A 21,376-nucleotide genomic window follows, 5' to 3' on the forward strand; every position below is an offset into this window, starting at 1 on the left:
TTAATATAATAATACTATTATTTTTATTTCTTATTTTTATGTTACATTATTATATGTAAAATAAACATATATATTTACATATATTTATATATGTAAACATTTATATATATATAAATATATATGATATATTGAAAAATATATCACATATACTTTTCTAACTTTTAGTTTAGAAGATTGGAGGAATAGAATTGCAAATATTTTCCTCAAATTCTATTTTAATATCAAAGAAATTTTATATATAACCGTATGTTTTGAATCCTCCGTATCTACCGAGGTGGTAAAAAAAAAAGATTTCGATATGCATTTGCTCCTTGCAACAGTACATTGTAATCTGTAAATGTTATTATTAATTCTAAAAGAGATTCTAGAAGCGAGTATCTTGTAAGAAAAAAAGAGAGAAAATAATTGCGCACCGAGAGAAAAATCGATTGTTCTTTCAAATTTCTAGCCGTCAAGTAACAGATCGACTTTTTAAAATACACGCATATCAAAATTCAATTCTGTTTAATTTTCGCTTATCTTGCTCAAAACTATCGCACGAGGTATGCTACACACATTATATCCTCTGATCGACCATCATTGATTTTGATTGGACTTAATGTAGTCATAAATGATATAATTTAGGTCGTAAAATGCGACGATGCGTCGATTGTCCAAATTTTTTTCTTTTTCGGAGTTGCAAAGAATGCATAAAGATAATAAAATAAAAAAGTCGGTATTATTTTATTTTAATACAAGAACTCTAAAAAAAAAATTAAATTTTTAATTATAATAGTGGGCAAATACAACAGAACGCAAAGAGGAGATAAAACGGTAATAAAATCGATTAAAATTGGACAGAGATAAAGAATTTTTTTTTTTAATTTGTAATTCTAATAATAGATAATATTTACTCTGGATATTCGATACGGAAGCGATAGTAACTCTACCATCGGGGTAGTAGAATCGCGCTATCCCAGGGTAATCGCCAGGTAATCGTACGTCCCTGGGCGTTCCCGCGAAAAAGTGGGGAACATCTGGTAGCGCGCTTCGGCTGATCGTTCGCCCGATGGTGTGCGGTGACATCGAGCCGTTTCTTTACAGTTTCGGCAATTCGGCACGACCGCCGAAGAAGAAGAAGAGAAGAAGGAGAAGAGATCCGATCGCGATTGGATCGTGTCATTGTCCGACAGGATCTGTCAGTTAAAGGGCTCCATCGCGTTCGCCCTTCAACATCGTCGTGTTTAACGAAGGGTGCCAACGTCATTCCTCTCTCCCTCACTGTCCCGTCCCCGTCTCCGTTGAAAGATGTTGGGCCTGGTTTGCCGTCAGGCATTGCTGGCGAATACCCAAAAGTGAGTAATAAACCGATTCTCGAAGCTACTCGAACGCGTCTTTGAGCCTTTTTCCTCGCGACTCGACGACCGTGAACGTCGTCCTTCCGGCCGATCGATCATCGAGTCGCATGTGATTCGGTCGCCCTGGATAAATCCAATCTTCGCTCGGCGATCATCTCTCACATCCGACCTCGCGGAAAAAAAATTTATTGCACGCTCGTCGCTCATCATGTCGCAAGATGTGCTCGGAGGTGCGACACTCAACAGTGTCGATACTATTCTGCTGAATCCAAGCTCAGGTTCTACCCGAACGGATAATCCGGCATGATGATGATGCGTCACGTCACCTACGCGACGAGTCAAAAATCAGACGTAAATACTCGCGATATCTTTGATGGCCGAATATTTCACGCGTAATTTAATCGAAATATTCGTAAATAGTCAATCGCGTCGTGCGATTCGGAGTAATGTAACAATGCGTCCTTAATTAAGTTCGTTGTTTGCTTCGCGAGCAGACTTAATGTAAAATTCTTAAGACTTATTGTTTATTCAACGATAGAATATTTGCATTAGAATAGTCTCTTTTTCATCTTTCTTAAGAAATAAGAGACTATGAACGAAAGATAAATCGCTCGGATTAACTAGAGCTTGGAAAAAGAGCGTTATTTTGTCAAACGTCAGGACGCGTCTTGACAGCTGACATTGTTGATGAGCGCGCTGACTATAGTCGGCTATACTTTACCGCATTATCTATTACGACAGATTTTTTTTAAACATAGAAGTATCGCCGAACGAAGTAATTTGAGTAATACTTCGTGTAATTTACTTCTATAAGAAATTGCGAAATAATTGTAATTAACCTAATTTCTGATTATAGAAATTTAATGGATTAACGACGTTTATCCTTATATCATTAATTTATAATTTTGCGATCGAATACTTATTGAAAATTTAATGGTTGAATCTTTTCTTACAAATGTCTTTTTAAAGTCAAATAACGTCTTTTGCGATCTTGCATCGAGAAACAAAAGATTCACGAATGTCCTTATTTCGGCGAAAGCATGTTTAATCGCGAGAAATTCTTTTGTCAAATGTTAATTTCAATTTTTATCACTTGCATGCTAACACATATATATAGGGTGTCCCATTTTAAATGATAACCTCAAATATCTCTTGAACGATGCATTTTAGAGAAAAATATTTCAGACAAAAGTTGTAGGATTCAAAAGGGGCCAATAGACGATCTTATTAAATCTTGGATCGAGGATGCGTGTTGGCGTAAAGAAAATAATTATTTTTAAGAAAAAGTATGTACTTATTTATAATGTATTTTTTTTTTAAACAATTATTTATACCAATTGATTCTTTTCATTATTCTGTACATAAAAGTATTATTGAATAATTATTGAAAACTTTTACGAGATATTTTATTTTTTATATCAAAATATGTCAGATCTCAAAATATAAAATAAATCGAAAAATATTTAATAAAAAAATATTTTATTGTAGTGTTTTTCGAAGCTCTCGAGATAAGCTACAAGAATATGCAATGAAAAATAGGGGGTTTTATTTTTAAAAAATTGACTTGGGCCCAACACGGATCCTCGATCCAAAATCTAATACGGCCTCCTTTGAACCTTACAATTTCTGTCTGAAACATTTTTCTCTAAAATGCATTGTTCAAGAGATATTTGGGATCGTCATTTAAAATAGAACACCCTGTATAATAATAACGTTGATAATACAATCATGTCTGTGTATAAAAGTAATTGAAATTGAAAAGGAAAAATTGTAAAAAAAATATCTCGATTATTATTATGTAATCTTAATATTATTATGGCGATATATCCTCTTCCTGGAGATGAAATTTACGTTCACTTATTTTTGTAACAATTATCTACATTAATTACCGATAACCACGCTAATTAGGGTCAAGCGAAGAAGAGATTATATTGTTAGTTGTTTCTTTTTCGCGTGTCTACGCGAATTTTTCAATGTTCTCTCTCGTCTCTTTTAGACTTATTGATAATAAATGCGGTTTTAATATTTATAAACGGGAATATTAGATATAAATATTTTGCTCAAGTGTGACAGCATAAGTAAACAAGAGACTCGTCTTTAAACTCAAATACATATTTGACAACTGCGATAAGATTATTAATTCAAGATTTCACTACAAAAGTGACTATAAATATTTGAAAATCTTATCGGGATGCTCTTAAGAGGACTTAGATAAATCTCCGTTTATCTGGTGATGTATCTTTGTTCCGGGAGGAATTAAAAAGAACTTCTCTTTCTCTATTAATGTTATTACTATTATATGTTTGACAGAGTCGGCGCTAGATGCTTAGTAGGGTCGATAGTGCCGGTACCAAGTCCGCCGGAATTTCCGCTGGAGAATGAGCCCATTCTCGGCTACAAGAAGGGAAGCCCGGAGAGAGTGGAACTGGAGAGAGTCTTGGGCAACATGGCTAATGAATGCGAGGAGGTGCCGTTAGTTATAGGAAACGAGGAGATCAAGACCAAGTTATGCAAATATCAGGTCATGGTACGTGTATCATAATCGCGTAGCACGAATTTGAACTTTTTCCTAATTAATACAATTTTTTTAGCCACATAATCACAAGGAGAAGATCGCCATGTATTACTGGGCGACGCCAGAACTCGTGAAGAAGGCGATCGACGTTGCGGTGAAGGCGCAACGGGAATGGGAGAGGTGGCCGATCGAGAAACGGTTGGAGATGTGGCTGAGGATAGCGGATCTCATGGCGACCAAGTACAGGCAACACTTAAACGCCGCGACGATGCTCGGCCAGAGCAAGACCGTGATACAGGCGGAGATCGACAGCGCGGCGGAGTTGATCGACTTCTTCAGGATGCACGCGTACTTCGCGAAGGAGAGCATCAAGTATCAGCCGATCTCACCGGATCGGCAGACCCTCAACTCGATGAGGTATCGTGGTATGGACGGTTTCGTCGCGGCGGTGTCGCCTTTCAACTTTACCGCGATTGGTGGCAACCTCAGCTACACGCCGGCTCTGATGGTTTGTAACGCAAACCACACTGTGACAGCGCTTTAATCGAGGCTCTCGCGTCATAATAAAAATGTCATAAGCGCGTGTCAACATATACCGCGATTGCAGGGCAACGCTGTGCTATGGAAGCCGTCCGACACCGCGTTATTGTCCAACTGGTGGATCTTTAAAATATGCAGGGAGGCCGGAGTGCCGCCTGGCGTGGTGAATTTTGTTCCATGCGAGGGACCCGTGTTCGGTGACACCATCACGTCCTCGCCTTATCTCGCCGGACTCAACTTTACCGGCTCGGTACCGACATTCAATCGTCTATGGGCACAGGTTGGCCAGAATCTCGCCAAATACAGAAATTATCCAAAATTGATTGGCGAGTGCGGCGGTAAGAATTATCACTTCGTTCACCCGAGCGCGGATGTGGAATCGGTCATCAACGCGACGATAAAGAGCGCGTTTGAGTATAACGGACAAAAGTGCTCCGCTTGCAGTAGAATGTACGTGCCGGAGTCTTTGTGGGGTAAGGTGAGTGAAAATGCCGCTTTGTTAAATTCTTCGAGCGTATTATTTTTTCCGAGTGATTGATTTTTTAAACTAACTCTCTCTTGTTACAGATAAAGGACGGTCTCTTAGATCTTCGCCAGAAACTCAAGATCGGCGATGTTCAAGATTTTACTGTGTTTACCGGCGCCGTTATAGATGCCACTGCGTTTAAACGTATTTCTAGTTATATCGATTATGCAAGGAAATCACCCAAGATGGAAATTCTCAGCGGTGGAGGCTCCGACAATTCGTATGTTTTGTATCACGATTATTATTAGCGCAACTTTAATGTTGTAACCGTTATCCTAAAGTGCGAATCTCTTTTCTAGGTGCGGATACTTTATCGAACCGACAATAGTACAAAGCAAAGATCCAAAAGAAAAACTCATGATAGAAGAGATATTCGGACCGGTACTTACGATCTACGTTTACAAAAACTCCGATCTGGACGAGACGGTAAAATTGGTAGAGACATCAACACCATATGCTTTAACAGGCGCAATATTCGCGGAAGACGAGTAAGTAAGAGTTGCTGATTATAATTGCTATACTTGACGTTCCACATGTGTGATAAGAGTAAAAAAATTTAGATAAAAAATATCTCATACGTTGTATTTTAAATTGCATGCTGATTTCTCTAAACTTGAATACGTATATATATATATTGTATTACGATAAAGTTTGTATTACATTATATTCTCATTTATTATTGTAGAAAATGGGCTAAAAAGGCGCTTGAGGATTTAAAATATACCGCCGGTAATTTTTACGTCAACGATAAATCAACCGGATCAGTAGTCGGCCAACAACCATTCGGCGGCAGTCGAATGTCCGGTACAAATGACAAAGCCGGCGGACCGCATTATCCTCTTCGCTGGGCGTCCCCGCAATCTATTAAGGAGACCTTTGCGCCCATACGGGAATATGACTATCCGTACATGAGATCCTAAACACGGACGGTTCATTATTGATTCATCTAGATTGGCGATAGTCGCGCGCGTCGCAAATTGAGCTCTCACGTTTGCAATATCTGATGAGAAAAACCGTATCGAAGCAGTACACTGCGATATTAATACATCCTGCATTGGCTCGATAAGCGAGGAAGGGTTTTTTAATTAAGTTTCTTAATTGAGAAAATTAAATCAACACTTTATAATTACAGAAATAACATGAAATGTTATATTACATATCATAAAGTGAAACTTTATTTGGGTAATATCCTTGTCATGATATGACATTTCTCGTTCTGTTCTAATCAGAAAAAAGTGAAGGAAAATTATATGTCAAAAATAAAAGAATAAGAATAAAGAAAAACAATAAAATAAAATATAAGTACCATGAGATAAAATCTTAAATGCTAGATTAATTTAATACGTGAAAATTGAAAACAGAAGATTGATTTCATGTACTTTGTGTAAACATTTTGTCTCGATAAAAAGCATAGTAAATTTGCGATCGCAGTTTTATGATGCACAATAGAGACATGATTAGAATTTTTTTAGATGAACTAATGCTAGAGAAAGGATGAATCGCATACACACACACACACACACACACAGCTTTGTAAGCGAGTTAAAATATATTTAACCGCTTTCGAATGTTTTTGATATTACTTCGCGGTGGATACGAATGCGATGATTGGTCTTGCTACCCGCGGACATTGCTTCGTAAGCGTTGCACGGATTATTCATCATTAGTATACATACATTATCAAAGTGTTATCTGATGTGCAATTTGGAAACGTGAGATCTTTTCATCGCGACACATGATTTTTTTTATTTTTTTGTGTCTCCCTTTTGGTACAATAAAATTTTTATAACTCAGGTTTCGAGCGATCGTGTTAGAGAAAAAATGAGAGCAACGCGACGCGTTTATCTACCAAGGGGTACTTTGATACATGTGAGAGGTACCTACATAATCTCTCAAAATTATATAACCGATACTGGATATCGCTATTGTCAAGTGTCCTCAATGTCGACGGAATAGAGTAAATATTAATGTGATCGACAAAGCGTTTCAGCTTGAATATCCTGTTTAAGCGGCGCGATAATATATTCTACATTTCTTTTTTATTACTAATAGGAAAATTGTGTGATGCGGGTATGCAGTGACTTTGGTTCCTTTGTAATGTACTTTGTAAGATTGTATATACAGAAGACGATCTCTGTAACAATTAATAGATCTTTTAGATACACCCTTAGACCCGACATTATCAATTGTTCTATGGTATCGTTCGCGATGTGGCTGAGACGAGATCGATGAGATTTCGCGAGTCGACCGAGTGATAGGACATAGTAACTGACAATATGTTGTATACTGCGGCAAATGTTACAGCGTTATTTAAGTGTACAATAGCAATAAAAAAATATATATAATATCTTCGTAAACATTGGTTCGTATCTTCGTCGGTGTAATAAAGAAACGCGCCATTTTTTTGAATTGTCGGATGTGACGTCACACAGAATAGCGTCATCTCGAGACTCGAAATCTTCATTGGTCTTTCTTCCGTGATTCTACGCGTAGGAAAGAAGTAACGTGAGTATATTCCCGAAATATTTCAATATTATTTTACGTATATGTCACGATGACGAAACAATTTTTGCATAATTTCATTAAGTTATATAAGACATTAAAAAATTTCTTTTAAAAAGGGAATATATCGTCGCGTTTCAAAATATTTTATGTGTGTGCAACGTGTGTTTTTGTTAGGTTAATTATAATCTCCTCAATGTTTCATTCAAATATTAAGAATTATTGTATTTTCTCTAGTACTCTTAATGCAATTCCTGCGTTTATATAATTAATAACAATTAGAAAATATTTAATTATATTACACATAATGATTGTAATGACATTAAGCATAGCAATTATCAGCAATATTTTCAACACGCTAAAATATATTTTTTTAAATTTGTTTTATATGATTTTGATATATTATAATATTTTTCTTAATTATTCAGAATGGCGGACGCTGCTCCAGCCGCACGCGGAGGCTTTCGTGGAGGTTTTGGTTCTCGTGGAGGCGATCGTGGAGGTCTGAGAGGCCGAGGTCGTGGAGGTAGAGGTCGAGGACGCGGCCGTGGCCGCGGCAAAGAAGACAGCAAGGAATGGGTCCCTGTCACTAAGCTTGGTCGTCTGGTCAAAGATGGCAAGATTCAGTCCCTCGAGCATATCTATTTATTCTCCTTACCTATTAAAGAGTACGAGATCATTGACAAATTCCTCGGACCGGATCTAAAGGATGAGGTCTTGAAAATTATGCCAGTACAAAAGCAGACCAGAGCAGGTCAACGTACGCGTTTTAAGGTAAACCTAAAGTCTTTTTCTTCTTCCAACATTATAATTAATTAAAATTGATCAAAAAAAAAAAAAAAGATGCAACAGCTTAATAATCTTTAATAACAAGACTAAAAAAGTTACATATGACAAGAATAATTAAAATGAAACGTTTTATATAGGCTTTTGTTGCCATCGGAGACAGCAATGGTCACATTGGATTAGGAGTGAAGTGCTCCAAGGAAGTAGCCACTGCCATTCGCGGTGCTATTATTCTGGCCAAGCTCTCCGTTGTGCCAGTTCGACGTGGTTACTGGGGTAACAAGATTGGCAAGCCTCACACAGTGCCGTGTAAGGTAACTGGGAAATGCGGTTCCGTACAGGTGCGCCTGATACCAGCGCCCAGAGGTACCGGCATCGTGTCTGCTCCGGTTCCCAAGAAGCTGCTTCAAATGGCTGGTATTGAGGATTGTTACACTTCAGCCAGGGGGTCCACCTGTACACTTGGTAATTTTGCCAAAGCGACTTACGCTGCGATCGCTAAGACGTACGCGTATCTTACTCCTGATTTGTGGAAGGAACAGGCTCTGGCTAAGGCGCCGTATCAAGAATACGCCGACTTTCTGTCGAAAACTCATAAAGGAGGCGTTAGAGCGGCCGAAGTTGTCTAAATAAACATCCTCTCAGGAGAGCTCTTTAAAAAAATTGTCAGATAGATCTCGTTATTTTCCTCCCGCATCTTTCGATTCCTTGAAAGTTAGTTTATTGTATACTTTAACTTTTGTATGTGTATCTGTGTGTGTGTGTGTGCGCTTGTATTCAAAATTAAGATAAGTTTTTAATTTATCAATGTTTTGTTGAAAGAAGTTTAAATCTTCTATATCTATTTATTTTAGATAATATATGTAATTTTAACAGGATTTTTTTTTTTTTTTTTTAGAAATGATATACTAAAAAAGAAAATTACTTGATATGTTATTTATAGGATATATATTTCATGATTAATTTATTTAATAGTATAACGCACTAGCATTTTATAGTAAGTCTAATTTTTTATATTTGTTTTCATTGTCGTCGCAGATACGACACGATTGTGAATCGTCATTCGACAAAAATCATCGTTAAAAAAGATATCTGACGTACAAATGACGTCATGACCGCTCACCATAATGGCGGACAATGCATATATATGGCATATAGTTAATATACATGAAATACATAATCAAATAATGTAGAGCTGGATTCTTCGTATCGACCGATCCTATTTTGCTCGCAAAGAGCGAAAATACGAGATTCCGGTTGCATTATGTTCATCATATTGAATCGCTTCGTAAAACGGATTTTTTCAACTCGCGCTCTTGCTGTCACCAATCTCGAAACGTGTCCACGTAAACATCGCGTCCGTTCGATCGCTACGGAAGAATTCTGATTCTATACGTTATCGCGCTTATCACACTAACCGCAGTTTCCGATACACGCCAAAATGTTCAAGAAATTCAAGGACAAACTAGCGGAGGAGATGAAGCAGTCGCCTGCCAGATTACAGGCGAGCGTGCAACAATTGGCGCAGGTTTCATTTGACGTTTCTCGACACAATTTAAATACGATTACAAATGACTATCATTGATTTGACGTTGGTCTTTTTTTTTTCTTGTTACGTTTATAGGCTGTGGTATCGCCAGCACTGTCCAACAGCTCTATTCAGGAAGTGTCAGCGTCAAGTGACAATTTCAGTTTGACAGAAGATGGAGATGGTAAGCATATTTTTGTTTGCGTGTGAATCATTTAATATTTGACAAGATGCTCAGAATTTGGAGATTCGGTATGTTTGGAATATATAGAGTGAGTTACCAGAAATAGAATATTTAAATAGTTTTCTCTCAACTTTGAAGATAGAAAATATTTTAGAGGGATATATTATGTGTTCTATTTTTTTGGCGACATACTCTGCATGCATTTTGAAGATTTAAATTAATATGATATTTTACTTACAGAAACACCAAAAAACACACCAGCAAAACATAGTTTCCAAAATGTTGACCTAATGTCGCCATCTTCGAATCGCGTGGAGATCTCAAGAAGATCTTCGGTGAGCAGTGTCACTAGTGATGCATCTTCGTTGTTTCCAATGTACGAAAGCCCTTCAAATTTATATCACTTACAGGTTTGTTTAAATATTTATCAGCAAATAATTTGTGATTCTTTATTGAAACTAAAAGTTTTAATTTTACAGTCGGATATGGATCAATCTGCCAGCGAAGTGGATGATAATATTAGTCCTCATCTTGATAAAGTTACAAAGGATCAGTTGTATTCTGCTTATCGAAAGGTACAGGCAAAATATCAAAAATATCGTGGTAGATATACTGATCTAGCTACACATTATCGCGAGTTGGATAGAGTAAAAAGCAAGCTGGAATCTGTATTAGTTGAAACACAGGACAAAGTTCTAAGGAGAATAACTGATCTAAAAGAACAATGTCAATTAGAGCAACAAGCAAAAGCGCATTTGGAAGAGGCACTGAGAAATGATATAGAAGAAAAGGATCACATTATAAATACATTAAATACAAAAGTTAAATTATTACAAACAAGCGGACCAACTTTAGACAATTCAATATCGGAAGAAGGAAAGGAAAATTCCAAAGACAACCTAATTAATCTGACTAATGAGCCATCTAATGAGGATGAGAATAACGCTCTATCAGCAGAAAATACTCAGTTAAAGGATAAGTTAAAAAAATTGGAAAATCTTGTTCTGAAATATAAGGAATCCTTGAAGCGCAATAAAGAAAAGTTTACTGAAGTAATGAAGGAGAAGAATACTTTGGAGAAAGATTACGTGGCGCTAAAAAATTCCACTGCCGAGAAAATGAGAACAATAGAAGCTGAATTGAGCACGGCGCATACCGATATTGAGAAACTGACGGAACAAGTGGATATTTTGCATAAACGCGAGGAGGAATCGGCTATTTCGTTAGCCGAGAATAAACTTTCGGTTCACAGGGAACTCGAGGAGAAGGAGGAACAAATAAAACAGCTACAAATCGATCTGAAACATACGATTGAGGATAGGGAGAACTTAAACGAAGCAATAGTGAAATATAAAACTGAATTGAGTAAATTGAAAGCTTTGCATGCTACAAATATAGCTGCGGATACGACGACGCATAACGCTAAAGAAAAAATCGAAGCAGTGAGATCTACGCAACAGGCTATAAGACACGAAGAAGTCGATGGCGAAGAAACGAGATTGGAAAAGAATGAAAATACATTGGAGGAACTAACACTTCATTTGAAGGAAAAGGAAATAAAATTCCAAGAATTGCAGCATAAATTAGATGAATTGAAGAAACAAAATGTGGAGTATAGACACGACAAGGAAGCATTGCAAGCCCAGCTGACAGTTTATAAAGAAACATATTCGGAACTAAAGGATGAATACAGTGCGCAAAAGATTATCATGGAAGAGAAACAGAAAGATGCCGATGCGACGATCGAAAAACTTCAGGCCACGGTACAAAGCGTTGATAAGGAATTGGAAAATATAAGAAATGCATTGATCGACAGGGATCAGGTTTGTGAGAATTATAATAAGAAGTTACAACAATACACAGCCATGCTCGAAAAGACTAAACATAAACTGACGGAACAAGAGACACAGATAAAGTCTCTTAAAGACAAATTAGAGGATAGGACGGAATTTTCCGAGATGCAAAAAGAATTGGAGAATAAAAAGATAGAATTAAACGGAGTATACAATGAGCTCGAATGTTGCAAATCCACAATCGATGATTTTAAAAATAAAGTCCAAGCGGACAATTCGGCTTTAAGTTTACTGAAAAAGGAAAGAAGCGATTTGATAAATCGTCTTGTTTATTACAATGATTGTATGCAGCGTTTAAAGCAAGACTGCGTGAATGTTAAAAGTGTCGTGAAAGAAGAATTTTTAAATCGAAAGACCGAAATATTGAATCTAAATGCGACTCTTGATATGTCTTTTGCAAAGCTTGAAGAAGAAAACGTGACACTCAAATCCGAAGTGAATGACTTGCATTTGAAAATAAAGCATATAGAACAATTCACGTCTAAAGAGATAGAATTGCAATCTGAATTGACACAAGCTGTGAATCTCAAATCCATATTAGAAGCAGAACTGAAACAGACTAATGAACAATTGAAAGAGATGACATTGAAGAGCGATAAGTATGATGAGCTGAAAATAACGAATAATAAATTAACAGCCGAAATTGATAATCTTACTTCTAAAATGCACGATTTGGAAAAAGACTTGCATAAGTTGCCGCAATCGCAACAAGAAGTGAAGATTTTGCAGGAACGGTTGAGAGCATTAGAGAACCTCGAGTCTGTAAATCACGCCTTATCGGTTGAGATTGATGATTTAAGAGAAAAGCACACACAGGCCAGTCATATTTTTAAAGAAGTGGACGAATTAAATGCCAAGTTACGCGAGGCAACCGATGTCATTAACTCATTGAAATCGGAAAACAGCGATAGAGATGCGCTTCGAGAGGAATTGTCCACTTCGAGATTGGAAATTGCTCGCTTGAAGGACAATCTGGCTAAAAAGGAAGGTGAAATAAAGAAACGTGACGAGAGGTTGGCGAACAAAGAAGAACGTATTGCGTTTTTACAATCTACGTGCGACGCTCACGTACAGAAAATCGAGGGATCTATGAAAGATTATCTAAGTTTGAAAGCGGAATATCAAGAAACGAGTGAGAATCACGCAAAAGAAATTACCCAATTAATGGAAAATAATAAAGAATTGCAAGAAACGATAAATGTCAAGCTTGTACAATTAAAAAAGATGAAAATGATCAAAGAACGACAAAATAAAACGATCGAAGAGACGAATGCCGAACTTGACAAACTGAAGACCAAGCACGCAGAATTATCCAACGTGCTGGAAACTTCTGAGAAACAAATAGAATTGCTGAAATTGGAAAATGCTCAGCTTGCGAAGATTACTTTGGAGAATAAAGATTTGAAGGATAAACATAACGATCTTTTGAGTTGCAATAAAAAGCTTTGCGAAAATGAGGAGGGTTTGAAGCAAAAAATCGGAGATTACGAGAGGGATATTGAAGAATTACAAAAAACAATAAAGAATTACGTGGAATCGTATAAATCTCAATTAGATAGTCAAAACGAGGAAACGGAACGCCTAAATAATGAATTAACAAACATTAATACACAACTCGAATATAAAAAAACGGAATTAAATTCATTAAGTGAAAGATTAGCAATGAGTGAGAGAGAATTGCAAAAAGTTGGAGAAAAACTTGACGAACGAAACAACGAGTTGCGCGATAAGATCCCCAAATTAAATGCAGCTGTAACAAGTAGTAATATTTTGAAAACAGAGAAAGAACAACTTCTTGAGGAGGTAAAATTACTGACAGATGAAATTGCAAGGATTAAAGACGTAGAACATAAGAACATGAAATCGGATCTTATCGAAAAGAATTCGGACACAGAGCCGATACGTTCAGAATATAATAAATTGATTGCCGAGCAAGCAGCCTTAAAAGATAGAATAATCGAATTAGAGGATTTAAACTCTCATAATGTAAAGTTAAAAATAAATTTGAATAATTTACAATCTAGCTTAAAGGATCTACGTACAGAAAACAACAGATTGCAATCAGAATTGGACAGTTTACAATCCGGGAAGAATTCGTCAACAGAATTGGACGCCTTACAAAATTTATTGACGGAGAAAGATGCCGAGATAAGATTATTAGAGGACAAAAATTCCAACATGTTGCAAGAGATTGGAAACTTAAGGCAATTTTCACTGGAAGTCGACGAAAAAAGAAAAGAAATCAATACACTGAGAAATTCGATTGCATCATTGGAACAAAAAGTCGTTAGTCTACAGTCGGAAATTAATTCTCTCACTCGGACGAACGATACATTGCGAGAAGAATTAGAAATCGCTCGTAATGATACAAAGTGCCAGCTCGATAACGACAAATTGCGTGAAGAGAATAAGAGATTGGAGGCCCAGCTCGACGAAACATTGATAACATTCCAAGCGAAAGAAACGCAGATGACACTAGTGAGTAATGAATTGAAAACGCAAACTAATCAATTGAAAGAAGAATTGAAGACCAACGAGGAAGAACAAGGAATGAGACTGAAGCAATTGGTCAAAGAGTTCCAAGCTCAATTACATGATAAAGAAGAAGAGCTCCAAGCCGCATTGGAGAAACGTTTTGGTAAAATATATTTTATTTTTCAAAAAGTATATAAATGTGTAAAGTAATATTTTTTAAAAATATCTTGATGTAATGCATAATAACCAGTATTTTTATAGATCGCCAACAGAATTACGAGTCGAATCTTGTGCAACAGTATAAGGAACAACTGAAAGATTGTCAGATAGAACTGACAGAGAAATCCGAGCAACTCGAGAGTCTTGTTCTGGAAAAGAAAGATGCAGTGGCGGAAAAGGGAAAGGATATCGATTGCTTGGTGGAAACAATCGAACAGCTTAAGAAGGAACACAGCAACGAAATAAAAGAATTGGAAAAAAAATGGAAAGCTATAGTGCAACAGAAGATAGATAATCTGCAAGGTAAATACGAGGAGGAATTAAATGAGTTAACGAAGGAGTGGCAGAACGAAAGAAAGGTGAGTTCACATAATCATGGATTGAAGTATAATTTGATTTAGCACATTTGTTGTTAGATCTGAATGTACATATTTTTTCAGTGAAATTACTCGTTCATGCATGTTTCATGTATATATGTATTCTTTCAAATTTAATTTTTTAATTTGCGTTTATATATGTATTCCCATTATTTTTAGCTTGATATACAAACCGAAGCAGATTCCGAGGTAAAGCTTATTTTGTTTTGCTTCTTTTTCTTTAATGTCTAGAGCTATTACAATTTTCTTCTACATGTATAGCATAATTAAAATGAATTAAAATTAAATTAAAATTTCGTACAGGAATTAGAGAGCACATCGCGCGTGGCCATGGCCGCGATACAAACGAGCACCGGTTCGATTCATACGCTGCAACAGACCTTGACATCTCAGAGACGAGAGATTGCAGAGCTCAGAAAGCTAGTGAAACTCCGACACGACACGTTAGAGGATTCTACAGAAATTGAGTATCTCAGAAATATTCTATTCGAATACATGATGGGAAAAGAAACTATGGTACTTGCCAGAGTGATCGCCGCTGTTGTCAAGTTCGATCAAGAACAAACCACGAAAATACTTAAAAAGGAAGAGGATAAACTGACTCTGGTAAGCACAACTGTATGCAAAATAATCTTGTATATATAGCATAGCATAGTGTGACTGATACATCTAAGCTATGGATCTTTTTTTCAGTTTGGCTCGCTTGGTCTTTCATAGTACGAAATGTACTTTTATGTATAGAGATTCACAAATGCTCCATAGGCATTGATGCGGTTTCTATATTTCTATAGGCCATTATTAACATAGGCATCTTCAGTCTGATATATAAGGAGGAAAGCAAGAGAATTGTACAAAATAGTTAAAATATGTAATACAATATATCTTATAGATTTTTTTATAAATATTAATTTAACAGAATATTATATATACACGCGATAAGGCTTATATAATATAATATAAATACAGATGATTTATAAAATGTGTCCTTATCTTGATTTTTATTGTGTAAAATATAATCATATATGCTATAGACACACATGTTGGAAGTACATACTTCTATGATAAATATTTTATACATTAAGGACTTAGAACGCAACGTGTGTCGTAAGTAAAATTATATTATTCTAAAGAATAATGTGTATATATATGTAATGTATAATCGATAATATATATTCATATAACGAATATTGTGTTCCAGATAGTAACAGTTTATTATCATCAACAGTCTACATTGACATCTATGATATAAGAAATATACATATGTACATGTGTATGTAATCATGTGCATTTATACTTTTCGATGCGTTTACATTCACGAGGATATCTGACATGCCACTTATAATCATTTTTTTTTCATACGAACACGAAGCGGTTGAATTATAATTAATTAAACGAAAAGGTATGTTTTTCTCAAGTACTCCACAGAAAAATGAATTGTCGAGTACAAATGCATCGAACATCATTAAAATTTTCGTCAAACATCGTTGCGTAACTCATCTTGAATAAACTAAATGTAAAAAGAACACTTTTTCTAGTTATTGTAGGTGCAAGAAAAGATTTATTTCACGTTTTACAATCTAAATTTTGCAAACGCGAGTCGAAGAAATCTTTACTGTAAGAAATTGGCACATGTTTCTGCCTCAAGAAAGTCTGTTCATTTCCATAAGCGGTATATATACGTTTTCCTTCCTCTCCTAGGAGAGATCTTATAGCTCTATTTCTAATTAATGTTTTCATATAAAATTCTTGTCCTCCTTTAATATAGTCGGCTCCTAAATTACACAAGACTTCATCATTCTTTCTGTCGAGATTATAACTTCGATAATCTTTAATACCAAACCACGATATCGCACCGCATATGGTGAAACTCGAATAAAGCGTACGACACAGTATCACATTCTGGTCGCGCAATTTGAATCTGTATGTTATAGCATTATAAAATGTCCACAATATTGCTATAATAAAAGCCAGTACGTATGAATTGAAATATGGTTCCTCCGCTTGAATTCGCAGAATCTCGCGCGCTATTACGAATTTTTGCGCATTTTCCGAGAGTATCAACGCATTCAGGAGACATCGCGCGTCTTGTCGCGTCCAGTCTATCGGCTCCTCCTTGATCTGTAAGTTGTCGCGGATTTGCTCTATTGTATTAGTAAAATTAGCAGGAATTCCCAGTATTGCTCCGTACTTGTTATTGAGCGTCCCAGCGTGAAGTAAATCAAAACCAAATACACTGAAGGGTTTTATAATATTCCTAATGTCATCGGATACTTTTAAATCATCCATTACTTTCTGGATTCTTTGCAGGATCTTAAAATCTAACGACACTTCTTTGCCAAGTCTGTAGATATGGGAAAAGAAAACATTAAATTATAGACTTATATAAAGCGAATATGAATCTCAGTAACTTCTGCTACTTACTGATATGTGGCTGCCATATATCTATATTTACTTAGAAAGATTGTATGTGGCATGAGAACTGTGTAATATCCGACAGCAGTTGCAGTCACGCCCAAGATCAAGTTTCTATATTTAAATGAAAATATATTCATTTTGCTACGGGGCTCTGAAAACAAAATTATATATAGTTTATTTCTAAATCTCTGATACTTGTTAGTACGATTTTATAGCAAAAAAAAAATATATATATATATACATATAGATGTCTGCCTTTGGCTGTCTTTCTCTATTTTTTGCAAGTATCGCAAGTCAATTTTGGAAAATTATTTTGAAATTCTATTATTTATTGTATTATTTGTATCTCATCCAAATCAGCTGTGCTTCAAAATTTGACATGGTCACCAAAATAAATGGCTCGTGTAATACTTTTGCGATACTTACGTTGACAAATACTTTATAAAATTAATAACAATGTATTATAAAAATATTTTTCCCTTTCATAAGTGTATATAATACTCGATGAATTATCATATATAACAGTATAGCATGCCGCAATAGTACCTAACTTAATCTTATCCTTTACTCTAATCGAACCCGATACTAACGTAAGAGTGAGTTCAAAAATTTTACCCATTTAATGGAGCAGCATTTAATTGACCAATCAGAACAAAAGGAGTAAAGATTTCTTCGTCCTGATTGGTCGATCAAACTTTGAATTTACCTCGCGGGTAGAATTTCTGAACGCACTCTAAACTGAGTTTTGTTCAATATTTAAACACGGAGATGGACGCGAATCGAGAGGATATTTTCGTCCGGATAGAACGCGCGTTTCCAGTTCTTAACGGAAAGCTACTGCATGTAATGTATATTATATACTACCAATATTACAAATTTATTTTTTTCTAGCTAAATTATATCTTACGATCGTACGGTGACAGAAACTGTCATCTCGACACGCGCGTATATGTTATGCTTTCTTGAGGCATTTACTTAAAAATAAAAATTAATAATATACTTTATTTTTAATTCGAATAATTCTGTGATTATTTCCAGAAATAATTGTTATTGTCTTTTTTGTAGACTAAGGAAGAATGTACAGAGGAGGAGTTCGCGAATCTTGCGGAAGATGTGCGAGTTTTGAAGTTGTCACAATTCGTCGAGGACATTGTTATACATCATATAGAGGAATATATTCGTTGGTATGTAGCACCAGCATTTTGGGAAAAGTTCGAGAATACAGAGGACGGCCAACGAGGCTTCGAATTGTTCAAGTCCGCCGTGGATGGTCTGTACATCAGTCTCACAGAGTTTCTACCTGTTCTAAACAAGTTGGAATATTTAAGACAGAACAAGGATATGGCTACGGATTCATCAAGCATAGAAAATGAAATAGAGGCACGATTCAAGCTCATCGTGAGAGCGACGTTGTTGAGCCAATTACCTCTGTGTCACGAATGTATTATAGAGCACTTTTATAAAATTGCCTTTAATGTATTTTGCAATTCGGATAACTCGTCGCAAGGTAAACGTTCACTTTAATTTATTCATATTCGCAATATTTCCAAAATGTATGGGATTTTATAGAAATATATGTTTTTAAACCAGATATATCGGTTAATGAGATTCAATGCATTGGGTGTGCCCAGGGAATCGAGAACTGTCAATGCCAAATAATAGTTTATATGTTTCACGAGACAAATAGAAAACTAATTGAACTGAAATTATTGGAGAGACTCGTAGGAAATGTACTCACATCGTTAATTCATATTCGTATCGAGAATCATGTGATTCAAACATGTGACAAAACGTTTGATGCATCGCAATTGATTCCATTAGAAGAGGTATATAAATGTTTTTCATTAATTTTATTATAAATTTATAATATTATTTATATAATAATGATAGTTATGTATATTAATGTTGTATTTGATTTTTTATAGTGGCTCGAAACTGTCGTCATGAGTTGGCTGATAAGAATTTATTCCGGTGGCTTTTCGAAAATGGTAGCGCTTAGTGATGAGATTCGTAATGCCATAAATAAATTTAAACAGAAATTATCGTATTTTCTATATGAAACATATACCAGGATAAGGATCAATCATCTCTTTAATATAATAATAGGTACATATGCAACTTATATATATATATATATATACACATTTATACAAAAATATATATATTTACATGCTATACTTTTCTTTAGAATACCCTGAATCGCAACCCGCGGTAGACGATCTCCGAATCTGTCTTGAGAGAACCGATCAACGAAAGGTCCTGGTTAAGAATCTGCAGGAAGCGATCAAAACGAGGCTCCTACATCCCGGCGTGAACACTCCGGATATAGTAACGGCTTACATTGCCGCGATCAAAGCGCTCAAGCATCTCGACCCGACAGGAGTTCTTCTGGAAGCTGTTACAGAACCAATCAAGTGAGATTTCTGCATCTTATCGCATGAAGATTCTTCTTACGTATATAATTCTTGCATATCGATTTGTTAAATATATTTTTATTTCTTCAGGAGTTATTTGAGGAGCAGAGAGGATACCGTACGTTCTGTCGTCAATAGCCTGCTCGACGATTCGCCGAGCGAGTTGGCCGACGAATTGGTAAAGGGCGAGTGTCTACAGCTGGACGATGGTTCGGCGGATGACGAGACTGAGGATTGGGAGAAGTGGATGCCGGATCCAGTCGACGCTGATCCCGGTAAACCGCGAGATTTTATTATTGGCGTTTTAAAACAGTCTGTGTTGTACAGATTGGCTTCGCGTATACTTCAGTTTTAAATATATATAATTCATTCTTTCAGCTAAATCAACACAGCGCAAGGTATCCGATATAATCTCTACGTTGGTGAATGTTTATGGCAGTCAGGATTTATTTGTCAACGAGTACCGGACATTGCTGGCGGATAGATTGTTGTCGCAACTCAACTATCATACTGAACGCGAGATACGTCACTTGGAATTGTTGAAGAGACGATTCGGAGAGAATCAGTTGCATTACTGCGAAGTCATGCTGAAGGATGTTTACGATTCGAAAAGGATAGACGGTAATATTCACTCCGACACCAGTTACAATCTGCAAAGGGAGCTGTTTCCCACTTCTGCGCTCATATTGTCGGCGCAATTCTGGCCGCCGTTTAAGGAAGACTGGAAATTGAAACTACCAAACATCGTACAGAATCAATTGAATAAGTACGTGAAGGCATTCGAGGCCTTGAAGGGAAACAGAACACTCTGCTGGAAGCCTCATTTAGGAAATGTGAGCCTGGAAATTGAATTAAAAGACAGAAAGTTGGACATAAACGTTACGCCGGTGCATGCAACGATTATCTTGCATTTTCAAGATAAAAGTAAGTACATATTGATGGATTTATTATTATCAGGCGTAATCACATAGTGAGATTATCACTAATTAATTGATTTATAGGTGAATGGGCTTTGCAAGATTTGGCGGAGGTGATGCACGCTCCGGCGACTGTTTTGCGACGCAAAATGACATTCTGGGTGTCGCAAGGTCTTTTGAAGGAAACTGCCAACGATGTGTACATCTTACAAGAAGAGAGTACGGCCAAAAATCGCTTGTCGACGGACATCGTCGAGGAGGAGGAGACTGAAAGCATCATGGCCTCCGCCAGCGATCAGAGAGAGGAAGAACTGCAAGTGTTTTGGTCGTATATTGTAGGGATGTTGACGAATCTAGATTCGATGCCGATAGAAAGGATTCATCAGATGTTGAAAATGTTTGCGTCTCAAGGACCGGGCGCTGTGGAATGTGGTTTACCGGAACTGAGGCAATTTCTGGATAGGAAAGTTAGGGAACATCAATTATTGCTCTCCGGTAGTTTCTATCGATTACCAAAGTCATAAATTTCTGTTGTCTCATTATTTTATTCTTGACGTTTCAATACATGATTGAAACGGCATTTGTATAGTTTGTAACGATAGAAAAATATAATTTGTGATATTACATTAAGAGCGATATTTGGTTTCATACAAAAGGATATTTCTTTTGACAGAAATAAAGCTTATACATAAATACTCCAATATATTTCGCATAAAATGTAAATATTTATCTTTTTAATAGGTAATTAGTATACATATACATGTTTTCGATGAAGTATAAATTTTATT

The 21,376-nt window shown here is 36.2% G+C and overlaps 5 protein-coding genes across 7 annotated transcripts; 4 read left to right on the top strand and 1 right to left on the bottom strand.

Annotated features, from left to right (window-relative positions):
* The first annotated feature begins 989 nt into the window (after window positions 1-989).
* On the top strand, window positions 990-7,250 carry P5cdh1 (delta-1-Pyrroline-5-carboxylate dehydrogenase 1). The gene is made up of 7 exons (XM_070296261.1): window positions 990-1,334; window positions 3,648-3,864; window positions 3,929-4,360; window positions 4,460-4,870; window positions 4,960-5,138; window positions 5,218-5,406; window positions 5,604-7,250. The coding sequence occupies exons 1-7, from the start codon at window positions 1,288-1,290 to the stop codon at window positions 5,836-5,838; spliced, it is 1,710 nt and encodes a 569-aa protein (XP_070152362.1). The 5' UTR covers window positions 990-1,287; the 3' UTR covers window positions 5,839-7,250.
* Window positions 7,251-7,330: 80 nt separating this feature from the next.
* LOC138933516 (small ribosomal subunit protein uS5) lies at window positions 7,331-8,869 on the top strand. Its single transcript, XM_070296264.1, has 3 exons — window positions 7,331-7,423; window positions 7,849-8,194; window positions 8,347-8,869. Exons 2-3 carry the CDS (start codon window positions 7,850-7,852, stop codon window positions 8,833-8,835), a joined length of 834 nt encoding a protein of 277 aa, XP_070152365.1. The 5' UTR covers window positions 7,331-7,423; window position 7,849; the 3' UTR covers window positions 8,836-8,869.
* A 409-nt stretch (window positions 8,870-9,278) lies between these two features.
* LOC138933510 (golgin subfamily A member 4) lies at window positions 9,279-16,227 on the top strand. Of its 2 annotated transcripts, none has more exons than XR_011446975.1 (8): window positions 9,279-9,734; window positions 9,831-9,918; window positions 10,159-10,328; window positions 10,398-14,409; window positions 14,508-14,824; window positions 15,146-15,448; window positions 15,536-15,946; window positions 16,041-16,227. XR_011446975.1 is itself a non-coding variant. In XM_070296258.1 (8 exons), exons 1-8 carry the CDS (start codon window positions 9,648-9,650, stop codon window positions 15,557-15,559), a joined length of 5,031 nt encoding a protein of 1,676 aa, XP_070152359.1. In that variant the 5' UTR covers window positions 9,283-9,647; the 3' UTR covers window positions 15,560-15,952. The 2 variants fall into 2 exon arrangements, 1 of the variants encoding a protein (XP_070152359.1); XM_070296258.1 differs by lacking the exon at window positions 16,041-16,227 and adding an exon at window positions 15,002-15,031 and having other exon boundaries at window positions 9,283-9,734; window positions 15,536-15,952.
* On the bottom strand, window positions 15,931-17,806 carry LOC138933515 (transmembrane protein 177). Of its 2 annotated transcripts, none has more exons than XM_070296262.1 (3): window positions 17,684-17,806; window positions 17,264-17,408; window positions 15,931-17,183 (listed from the first exon to the last, which is right to left on the bottom strand). In XM_070296262.1, exons 2-3 carry the CDS (start codon window positions 17,392-17,394, stop codon window positions 16,406-16,408), a joined length of 909 nt encoding a protein of 302 aa, XP_070152363.1. In that variant the 5' UTR covers window positions 17,395-17,408; window positions 17,684-17,806; the 3' UTR covers window positions 15,931-16,405. The 2 variants fall into 2 exon arrangements, with proteins under 2 accessions (XP_070152363.1, XP_070152364.1); XM_070296263.1 differs by having other exon boundaries at window positions 17,499-17,806.
* Window positions 17,807-18,017: 211 nt separating this feature from the next.
* Window positions 18,018-21,358, top strand: Morula (anaphase promoting complex subunit morula). Its single transcript, XM_070296151.1, has 8 exons — window positions 18,018-18,100; window positions 18,323-18,764; window positions 18,848-19,083; window positions 19,183-19,363; window positions 19,446-19,671; window positions 19,762-19,946; window positions 20,050-20,595; window positions 20,673-21,358. The coding sequence occupies exons 1-8, from the start codon at window positions 18,026-18,028 to the stop codon at window positions 21,110-21,112; spliced, it is 2,331 nt and encodes a 776-aa protein (XP_070152252.1). The 5' UTR covers window positions 18,018-18,025; the 3' UTR covers window positions 21,113-21,358.
* Window positions 21,359-21,376: the final 18 nt, after the last annotated feature.

The sequence above is a fragment of the Polyergus mexicanus genome, unplaced genomic scaffold (assembly GCF_030449975.1).
Source record: "Polyergus mexicanus isolate NDT 795.1 unplaced genomic scaffold, iyPolMexi1.0 SCAF_5, whole genome shotgun sequence".
In the NCBI taxonomy this organism is placed as follows: domain Eukaryota; kingdom Metazoa; phylum Arthropoda; class Insecta; order Hymenoptera; family Formicidae; genus Polyergus; species Polyergus mexicanus.